The 11641-nt window shown below is 33.7% G+C and overlaps 2 protein-coding genes across 2 annotated transcripts in view; both read right to left on the reverse strand.

Annotated features, from left to right (window-relative positions):
- Nucleotides 1–2374, reverse strand: part of LOC110456655 — an 18121-nt gene extending 15747 nt beyond the window's left edge. The window contains exon 1 of the mRNA XM_021507513.1: nt 2245–2374. Coding sequence (XP_021363188.1) covers nt 2245–2374 — 130 coding nt within the window. The remainder of the gene's footprint in view (nt 1–2244) is intronic.
- A 345-nt stretch (nt 2375–2719) lies between these two features.
- LOC110456656 (putative ferric-chelate reductase 1) lies at nt 2720–11448 on the reverse strand (the record flags this gene model as incomplete). Its single annotated transcript, XM_021507514.1, has 5 exons — nt 2720–2775; nt 9652–9792; nt 10352–10508; nt 10749–10835; nt 11333–11448. Coding segments are annotated over 5 exons (557 nt in total), but the record flags the coding sequence as incomplete, so codon positions are not given.
- Between the last annotated feature and the right edge of the window lie 193 nt (nt 11449–11641).

Raw genomic sequence — 11641 nt, forward strand, 5'->3', positions numbered from 1 at the left:
CCCTGCATCAATAGAACCTAATTTCGAGAAAGACTCATTAACACATACTTTTTGCTGCCTTTGATGTAAATAATCCTTCAACCAGACCAATAACTCTCCGCCTATTCCATAGGATTTTAACTTTATGTACAAACCATTATGCCAAACTCTATCAAAGGCTTTTGAAATATCACAGAAGACAATACATGTATGTTTTTTTTCTTCAAGTGATAAACATATGTTATGATACATTTCAATTAATTGGTATACCGTTGAATGTCCTGGAAGAAAACCAGATTGATATTTATAAAACAACGAATTTTCAAAAAAATAATTATAGATATGTTTGAAAATAACACGTTCAAATACCTTACCAACAGTAGACAAGAGAGAAATTGGTCGGTAATTTAAGGGAGAATGTCTATCACCTTTTTTGAATAATGGCATAACTTTTGCAAGTTTCCACAACTTAGGATAAACACCAGCAGACAGTGAAATATTAAATAGTAACTCAAGAGGTTTACAAATAGTATGGCAAACATTCTTTAACATGTAATGGCTTTTTCGTCCTGGCCCGAGGCTTTGCCGAGTTTCAGTATTTGTAGGACATCCATAGTTTCAGTGTAATTTAATCTAATCACTCACAAGTATATATCCAACCAGTATTGTTAACCTCTATCTAAGCCCTAGAGCATCAGTGAACACCTCGTTAATGTTAAACTGTCCAATTTACTAGCCATTAATCTCACAATCAATTTCAATGTCGAGCGATAAGGCTTTCATTTCATTCTGCATTACTATGTATGTTAGTATATAATATAGATTAGCTTCTACTAGTGTATGTCCCTGGGTGACAAGAATAACGAGATGACATGATATCGAAGTTTAAGGACCAGTATTATACAATAATTCAATACAAGTTTCATTTTTCCTCTATTCACTTCTATGAAATGTTAAATGTTAATTTAAAAAGGAAGTCTACTAAACCCGTTAAAGCAAACTTTATAGGGAAATATATTAAATATGTAAAGTAAACTCATAATGATTTATATGAACATAGTAAAGTGAACTTCAGGAGGAAGTATAGTGAGCGTTAACGAGAAATATATTAAATATGTAAAGTAAACTCATAATGATTTATAATAAACATAGTAAAGTGAATTTCAGGAGGAAGTATAGTGAGCGTTAACGGGAAATATGTTAAATATGTAAAGTAAACTCATAATGATTTATAATTAGCATAGTAAAGTGAACTTCATGAGGAAGTATAGTGAGCGTTAACGGGAAATATATTAAATATGTAAAGTAAACTCATTATGATTGATAATAAACATAGTACAGTGAACTTCAGGAGGAAGTATAGTGAGCGTTAACGGGAAATATATTAAATATGTAAAGTAAACTCATAATGATTGATAATAAACATAGTAAAGTGAACTTCAGGAGGAAGTGTAGTGAGCGTTAACGGGGAATATATTAAATATGTAAGAGTAACCTTCTCCAGGAACATCTTTTAATATAATTTATTTTGAAAGGAAATATGATAGGACACTACAACAAATCTATCTAAAAACTTCCACTACAATCTTACAACGACTAATAGTAAAGACTACATATTGGTACGATGCGTTTAAATGATTAAAAGCAGATAATAAGAATTATACTAGAGATGTAAAGTAAACTTTATCAGGAATTATACTAAACATGTAAAAGTGAACTTCATCAGGGATTATGCTTAACATGTAAAAGTGAACTTCATGAGGTTTTACTATAAACATGTAAAAGTGAAATTCATCAGGAATTATACTATACATGTAAAAGTGAACTTCATCAGGAATTATACTAAACATGTAAAAATGAACTTCATCAGGAATTATACTAAACATGTAAAAATGAACTTCATCAGGAATTATACTATACATGTAAAAAAGAACTTCATGAGGTTTGACTATAACCATGTAAAAGTGAATTTAACAGGAATCATACCAAAAATGTAAAGTGACTTAATAAGGAGTTATGCTAAACATATCAAAGTGAATTTCATCAGGAATTAAACTAAAGATGCAAAAGGGAATTTTATAAGGAAGTGTAATAAACATGTGCAAGTGAACGCAAAAGATTCAAGTAATTACTTAACATGTCATTATGTAATTATAATGAAAAATGGCTAAGCAATTAAACTTAGACATGATATGGAAATATAGCTATATATCCATCTTTCGACATAATGTATTAAACAGATGAAAATAAGATGACAATGCTTACCTTGTTTCAGAGACAGGAAGAGTGGTGACTTATTTCGGAACCATCCAATGAGTTCCTGACAGTCAAAATCTGTCCTATTATCCGGGTCCTTCTCAATCACTGAAACCACCTTCTCGTAGAGGGATGGCATATTGTCTGATCCGAACCCCCAAACAATACAGAATTATTGTACCTAGTGAACCGGCCTAAACATTTAGGTTTCCAAATATGCTGTAGAAATAATGTTTTTGTTCTCGTGTCATCAGTACATCGTTAGCCATAAATTGATATCACGCAATCAGATGATAATTAGTAAGCATTATTTTATAATAACCTATACACATTAGTGTCGATACGTTATACAGAGTTAGCACTGAAATGGAGCCGAGCTGGATTTAGGTCCATTACATAGACTGTCATTGTGTCCGAGTCCCCACGCCAGAGTAAATCACTATGGGTCTGTCTCGGCGCGTCTCCTGGTCATGTGAGAGTAGATCTACTGAGGAGATCCAGACATATCACAGTAAATCTCCAACGTCTCGGACCGGTGATCTACAAAATAAAACAGTCGTAAAGTCATACGTTCCAGTAACATATGATAATTTCCCTATTGCCCTGAAGTAAAATATAACATACAAATATAACAAATAATTTCATTTCCATACGTTATACATTAAGGAAGGGGGGGGGGGGGGTATTATTAAGATGAATTATAAAACCAGTAAGATCACTGCTAATCTATATTTCACAATATGTATATATTCCAGCGAGAAGAGTCGGTTAACAATTCATTGATAAACGATGGACACATATACAGGCAATATGGGTATATACTGGTATAAGGGTTTTCATACTAATGTATAAAAATATATATATGTGTGTGCATGTCTATTCCTTCATGTACAAACAATGGCTATATACATATGTCTTCATACTTATAGATGTAATACATATACAGGTAAATATGATGTATATTCATATATGTGTATTCAATGGCCATATACATGTACATATGTGTTTATACAATAATAGATTGAAATTAATAAAGGTAAATATGTATACACCAAGTATTTGTAATGAACCAAAAAAAAAAACGAAAGCGGAAAAAAATATCAACCGTTATACAAATAAAGAGATTCACACTAACCAAAGTATATATAGTAATAACTAACTGTTCTCAAAGTAAGTTTGATCAAACCTGTGCCTCGTTCAGTGTTGTCTTTGGTCAACATTTATCCTCATTTTGTCCTCTTTTTGTCATCAATATGTCATCATTTGGCAACCCCCTCCCCATCGTCATCATATCATCAGATGACAAAATCATTCATGTGAAACCGCCCTTTTAAATATTGTAAACAATTGGGCATATGAAATTGATCATGGAAATATAAACGGTGTTGTCTTCCTAGATTTTAGGAAGAGTTTTGACCTAGTTAACCATACTTTATTAATAGAAAAATTAAAAGTTCATAATTGTGATGTCACTGTTGTATCTTGGTTCATAAAAATGTCTCTATTTCAGGAAATCTAACTGTGGCCAAGAGGATAACCCATGGGGTACCTCAGGGCTCAATCCTTGGTCCTTAAATGTTTTTTAGTATTTATCAACGATTTGCCGTTGATAACTGCTTGCAGGACGGATATGCACGCAGACGACACTGTCTAGATCTGCTTCTGGTAAAACCGTTGATCTTGTCAGAGCGAAATTAGAACATGATTTAAAGAAAATGGAAGACTGGTGTTCTGACAATAAAATGATTGTTAACGTAGATAAGACAAAATGTATGTTTTTAACAACTAGCCAGGGGCGCAGTAAGTGAAAATGAGCTTAATTTGATTTTCAAAAATGAGAAAATACAACAGGTAGAGACTGAAAAGATTTTAGGAGTAAAATTAGACCACCACTTATCTTGTTCAGAACATATAAATTTCATTCTGAAGAGGGTAAGTTGTGGATGAAAGCTACTCCGTCGTATCAAACAGTATCTGCCAGTAAGTGGACGGTTGAAATATGTAAATGCATGTGTATTTCCGCATTTTGTATACTGCTGTACAGTGTGGGGAGACTTTACTGACAATTTAATGAACAAGTTAAATAAATTACAAAAACGTGCAGCACGCCTAATTCTAGATGTTCCATTTGAAACTCCTCCAAAAGAAATGTTTTCTGTGTTGAAATGGATGCCTATACAATTGTATATGAATTATAGAAAGTCTGTAATGACCTTTAAATGTGTACACGGACTTACTTCTGGATATCTATGTTCTTGTTATAAACATGTAAACATTGTCCACTCCAGAGCTTCACTACGGGCTGAACAGCATATGTTGTACATTCCTAAGCACAGGACAACCTTCTACATGTATATTAATCACTTTGTTTTATCAAGCTGTCAAACTTGGAATGCACTTCCAAATGATGTAAGGTCATTACCATCTGTTAAGCCTTTTAAGCAGAGAGCTATAAACCACTACTGTGATTCATACTTTTAGATAAAGAAAATAGTTTTTAATTTATGCTATATTAGCGTATATCCTGGCAATTTTTATACTTTGCTATATTAGCATAATGTATGTAAGGCTACGGCCATTTAACTATCATCAGACCTTCAAAGCATGAGATGTATGCTTTCTGTGATATTTGATGTATTGTACTATATAATTGCATGTAATATTTTCATAACCTATATTTTAGATGTCATTCATGTTTAATTTATATTACTATGTTGTAAGAAATACTGTGTAAAACTAACACATTTTACTAATATAGAGGACCCCGAGGGAGATTAGCCTTTGGCTTAATCAGGTTTTTAATCCTCAATAAATAAAGTTTATTATTATTATTCGCCATTTGTTCGTAATCGAGTGAATGCCAAGCCAACTAAACTTCAGCTCAAGACAAAAAATATCAGGGTTGGCCAAACTTGCTCCGGTATCCCGTATATAGAATTTTTGAATTATAGATGATTGGTAAAAATGTATTCACAATATACTTTTTTGCATCAATGACACCATATTGCTTCCTGTCAAAACTTAAGAAGATATTTGTTCGAAGCCTAACTTATACGGTGGGTCGGGTGGCGCAGTGGATGGCGCGGTCGTCTTCATCAAGATGGCCGGATTCGATCCTTCCTCCCAAACATAATGATTGAGATAAGTTGGGGACATTTTTTTTTGGTAATGACTAATGTCTATAAAATAGATAAAGTTCATATTATGTACTTGACGAAATATCGATATTAAGATAGTACACGTAATTTGAAAACAAAATGGAAAAAAGAGAACATTGCAATACGTTTACTTTGATGTAACTGCGATCGTGGCTATATCGATATATAGTCGTAATTTCTGTTCTATCCTGAATCACCGGGTCGAGTTTCCTAAAAGGTCATTGCTAATTTGACATAAAAGCATTATTAGTTACTCCTGTTATGAGTGGTGATGTATAGACTAATTTGGTTAGAGATATGTTTTATTATTATAACAAGATCTCTTGTTGGCTGACATTTTACGGTGTCACACGCATTGTCGTAAATATGATAATACACACGTGCAATAAAACCTTATGGTGCTGCGGTTGGTCAAAACCGTGGGAAAATATTCCTACGCTTCTGCAGGTACTACTTTATTAAAAAAAATAAAGTTTTTTGCTATTAAGTGAATTTGAGTGATTATTTTGTCATTATTATTTTCATTTCATTTAAAACTGTTCAAGATTAAGAAAAATTGGAACTACTTTGCACTGCGCGGAACGACATTACTACGATCGGAGTACTTTGGTTTTGACTTATACCGCGACAGCAACATACAATTGTGTTTGAAGTTTTGTTCTTAATTTTTTAACGTTAACTGATAAAATAGAATCTTAAATTCGTGTCCGTGCTATATTGAATTGATCAAACTCGTTATATTGAATAAATTAAACTCGTTATATAGTATATATCAAACTCGTTCAATAAATTTAATGTGACATTGACACTCATGTATTTCCTTTTTCAGCACGTATTCAAGATTTGCATAGATGTATAGTTTTCTGAATTACATTTTAGGTAATAAAACATTGCCAGTGTTTTCATAATGTACCATCAATGCCGAGTCGGTGACACTCAGAGTGAAATTAAAGTTATTGGAGACACTTTCTCAAAATTGAAAATTGACACTGATATATTAGACTTGATTGGAAATCACTTTGGAATGATGATCATACATTGTTTTCCCATTTAAATATTGACTTGAGCAAGTCTATATGCTATGTCATATCTATCATTGATTAAAACGTATTGGAGTTAAATGACTTGCTATTACAGATTCAGTTTTTATTTCAGAGAAAAAATGTTCACACAATTACGAATTTCATTTCTTGCTAGTTTAAAGATAATACACGCAAGAAAACTTGCAAAACAATCTATCGTATTGAGTGACCGGATGTGTACGTCGACTTTGAAATATAAAGTCGCTTTTTTTTTATCTATATATAGATAATCTGGTATGTGTTCATATTTGTGTAGATAGTTAAAGGTAAATGACATATTTCAGCCAAATTGTTATTCAATTTGACGTGCCCACATCCCTGCATAAAGCACGTCAACAGCCCTTTACCATGAACTGTTAGAGCCGCGGCATTTATGATATTTGTATGTGTTTCAGTCGTCATAAGATGACAGAATTGCTATGTTCAAGATTTTATAAAAAGTGCTTGATGTTATTCACGAGTTGTTTGCGAAAACGTATGTATTTCAATTGTGAACGCTTTCAAGGATTTACTTGGTATTCCACTCCCAACAGCATTATGTTTTAGTAAGCAGCTATAGCAAAGTTTGAGATAGATGGGTATGTAGAAGCTCGCGTAGTTGTGCTGAGAATTTATTTGAAATATATATAATTTTGTGGTCAGGTCGTCCACGAGCGGACAACTGTGAACCAGTTGGTCAGGTGGTACTGTGGTCTTCTCGCATACGCACGTTGTGAACAAGGTTACGTCGCATAACTGCAGGATTATTCCTCGGTTGAGGGACAGGCCTTTTCAAAGCCCAACGTCTGCATGACGTATTTATTCAGGAATTACGTGGTGCGTTTGAAACATCTTCTAAATGTTATTTATATAGACATCTTGTCGATACTTTTAATATGCAATTCTATTTAGTAAAGCCTTTAACATTTAATACCAAAAAAATGTTGAGTCAATATCGCATGCAGGCGCATTCCCTTAATATCGAATCTGGACGTTATAATGGGGTTCCGAGAGGTCAAAGATTATGTTTTGTCTGTGACAAAAATGATTTAGAAGATGAGATACATTTTATTCTTATTTGTCCTGCTTACTCTGTATTGAGAAACACATACATTAAGCAATATTACAAAATAAAAAAAATAAAAAACTTGTACAAACTTGTTACATAATATATATATATGTGATTAAGTGTAAATGCCCTAGCAGGGGCATCAATATCCAATGAGAAAGAGATAACATGAATAGCAAGCAACCAATGACTAATACCACGGACTTAGATAGCAAATCTAATCTAATTCCGTGCTAGTACTACTTAAAAGTAAGATAGCAGTTCACACCGCTTTAGTGAATTTACTTTTCACCAAAAACCAGGACTGGTAATGTCAGGACCACTATGTTTGGTATGTTTTCGATTTCTGTTTTAAATCAAAATGCAATGTATATTTTTGATATAGACTTGTGCTAAAATACATTTTTATTCATGTCAAATCAATTCATTAAGGTAGTTGCATTAAAAACATAAAAGAAACACATTAAAGTACTTGGTTCTGGATTTCCGTCTGGTTTTGGTATTAGTATGACCCTGAAATGCCTATTCGGAGCTCTCTGATTTTACTAATTTCCGACCATAACCAAACAACAGCGCCGCCGTGCGTGGAATAGCAGAACAATGTCCAACAATCCTGTATGAACATTCGGATCTCACTGACTTTATCTATCTCATTTTGTTTGCAATTAATTTCCCCACTTGTACATCATCGAATGGTGACATCACAGACAGCAGGTAACCAATCACTGCGTGTAAAGTATATAAGCGAGCCAATCGAAGTAGACAGACTATTTATATCCATGTGGATACCCCTCAAAATGGCTGGTACAGCCTCATTGTACCATTTCTAAAGCTAGTGAAAAAATAGTGTTGTTCACTGGAATATCTAAATTTACTCATATATCAATGTAGATTCACTGGAACTATATGATACTCGAGCAACCACGGCTACCATGGTTACTATCGTAACAACCCGCTTTGACTGTTTTGCTGCGTATTGTAGCATTTGAACATTTTTTGGATGTACATGTAAGAGCTGACCTTCCTTTTGACGGCGTATACGGTGGTATGAACGCAGTAGGTAACACACATATTGTCTATGGAGCGTTAACGCGCACCATAGAATATGTTCGTTCTCAACTGCGTTCATACTACCGTATACGCCGTCAAAATGAAGGTCAATCTTTACAGTAAATAAACATATTGCAGTAGTACGAAAACGTAACATTTAAGAGTTCTGTTTTCAATGACTGTACACGTCTTATAATCTATACCAACTTTAGTTGTGCTGTGGAATAAACAAACTAAATTTGATAATTATATCTCGTCTTTTATTAATGAAATCAATCGGATCAAACATCAAGCTACGCCTAAGCCATTCAATTTCTCATGACAAGTTGATATTCAATGATAGCCAAAGGAATATTTTAAATGCGTAATTGACTTGTTTTTTCTTGGTAAAGGGACAAATGTTGTATTGTTCTGGTTTACTCCCATAGGCAAACTGACCTTATCTTTTAATCAAAGATATTCAGAAAAAAGATGTTTTGTTTTATCTCCGAATCGTAATATTTCTACATGTAGTGAAGAGGAACTCATAATAAATTCTGAACTGGAACAAAAATTAAAATAAGAGTATTGTCATGCACGCTGGAATCAGCAGTACCGCCATTGTAGAGATATAACACCAAAGCATAGCTGTCCGGACTGTTGTTTTTCCACTCTCGACTTTCTTTACATCATCTACAGATAAAAATCACATCATTGATTATATTCTGTATTAAAGTGTTAACATTTCGTCCTATCGACTTTAACCTGATAAAGTTTGCTGTCACAGTTGTAACTGACAAAACCACTACCAATTGAGGGTTCATATTTTAAATAATGTCTTAGTGTCTCTATTTTAATCTAAATAAATCGGTATTTCTATTTTTTGAGATCCAGAAAAGGGTTATTTATTGGTATGACCTTACATACTGAACGGACCCTAAATTATTAACAAGAATAAGCGGAATATTTCGATTGTGTTTATGTGTTTTGTGTTGACCTTTTGTGTTCCGGTGTGTATTTTGCTATAAACAAAAAGGTTTTTCCAGTTTTCATAAAAAGTAACGTTTTTAGTTTCCTGTTATGTTCGTTAAACACCTACCTGGTGTATGACATTTGTGAGCCTCAAACAGCGATTCCCAAACAACCTGGACACCTATCCATATACATAGCATGATATTCCCAAACGTGCGTTGAGCTCTGGGTAGGTAGTCAGCATTAAATACAACAAGGCAGGTGGCAGCTGTTGCATAAATAAACGAAATAAATGTTACTCTCCAAAATTGTAAAAAGTTTTATGGCACTTGTTTTTTGCCCGTTCAATACACATATTTGCGCAACATGAAAAAAAGTGTCTTAAACCACAGAAATACCAGTGTCTTAAAACTAAGAAGAGTCAATGTCTTCAAATCAGACGGTTATTGTCTTAAATTTTAGAAATCCGTTGTCTTAAAACGTAGAAGTTCAGAGACTTGAACATCAGAAATGTTAGTTTAATCGAAGGTAGAATTGATACGTTTTTTCCCAAAGCGGTTTTCGTTCAAACGCAAAATAACTTAACCCTTTCAACACTATAGTCCATTATGGACTCATCCATACCAATGTATGGTAGAGAGTACTAAAGTTACATAGGGGCGAACGAGTTAATCATCCCAGAGTTTCTATTCTAAAGCAATGAAACATTTTAAAAGTGTCTGTTGCTAGCCTCAGTTTAAGGAGGCAATATAAGTATACAACTTCCACAAAAGGGGGAGACTATAAGGCTTCAGTACAATGGTTAATTAGTAGGCGATAAACATTACCTGCAAGAGCATGGACTGATTTACCGAGGTACCGATGAGCTACGTTGAACACAGATCTCGCGTGACTGTCCTGATTAGGGCGGAGGATGCCTCCTATGAGCTGTAGAGACACTCCGCACATCACGCCGATACCCAACCAACTGTGGACGCCTACCCGCTGTAAGATAACGCATATGTAGATACCATGTTAATAAATATATGTTTCATGAGATGTACCATATCTTTTATGATATATAGACGTATCAGTTCCAAATGTTGTCATCTTATATACAATTTTAGATTAGCGTTTACCTGATGCATTGACGAAGAGATTGTTTTTGTTTTTAACTCGGGATAATAGAAATTTAATGTAATAAATTCGTTCTTATATCAATATGATAATATTCTATAAACTTACGTCAGATAATCCATCAACTTTTACGAAAATAAGGACGAAGGAAGCTGCCGTAATCACAAAAGATATCATCGCTACTGTCCTGTGGATCTGAAAAAAAGTACATCAAATTAAAACTAGAAAATTTAAACAAACAAAACACAGCACATAAACGACTTATGCCTTGTCAGGGCCATGATCTATGGCTATGGGCTATGGAATATCGTAGCGACATAAAGAAGAGGTGGTTTTCAGGTTGCAATTGTCAACAGACCGATAATCTCGAAATGGTCATAGTGATAAATACCTATTGATGAAACAAATACCTGGATCGCATTGTATCTATAATATATACATATATACATTAATACGAATGGTACACATATACTGACATATTCGCCACATTACAATTACGACAAGTACTTAATATGTTCATTCTTCGGACCAAAATAGATTATGTGCACCTGCAAGATAACTATTGAGTCAAATTTCAAACTTGTCAATTTAATTATATCAAGCTATAACGGCAAACTGAAACCACCTCAACATAAATAGAATCACCCCGCCTTTTGAAGCGGAAAAAAAATTAATTAAAGAGAATTTCTTACCTGAAACCATACATTCGTTCCGCAAAGGAGTTTCCCTGGGAATATTGACTTGTAGAAACGAGCGATCACGGTGGTAATACCGACTAACAGGACCCAAGCTATGAGCATCAGAATTCCTACAATATACAAGGTATAAAAACGATATACATTTGAAATTTGGGACTGAAAGGATCTGATATGGTATATCTAACATTAGTAATACAGTAGTTGGTATACGTATCGTCATTTTATTTGGGCTAGGTTACACTCTTCTAAAATATTTTTATAATTTTTGCTCTTTCGATAGAAATTTGACCGGAATCAAACATC

This window comes from Mizuhopecten yessoensis, unplaced genomic scaffold (assembly GCF_002113885.1).
Source record: "Mizuhopecten yessoensis strain PY_sf001 unplaced genomic scaffold, ASM211388v2 scaffold8815, whole genome shotgun sequence".
Lineage (NCBI taxonomy): Eukaryota > Metazoa > Mollusca > Bivalvia > Pectinida > Pectinidae > Mizuhopecten > Mizuhopecten yessoensis.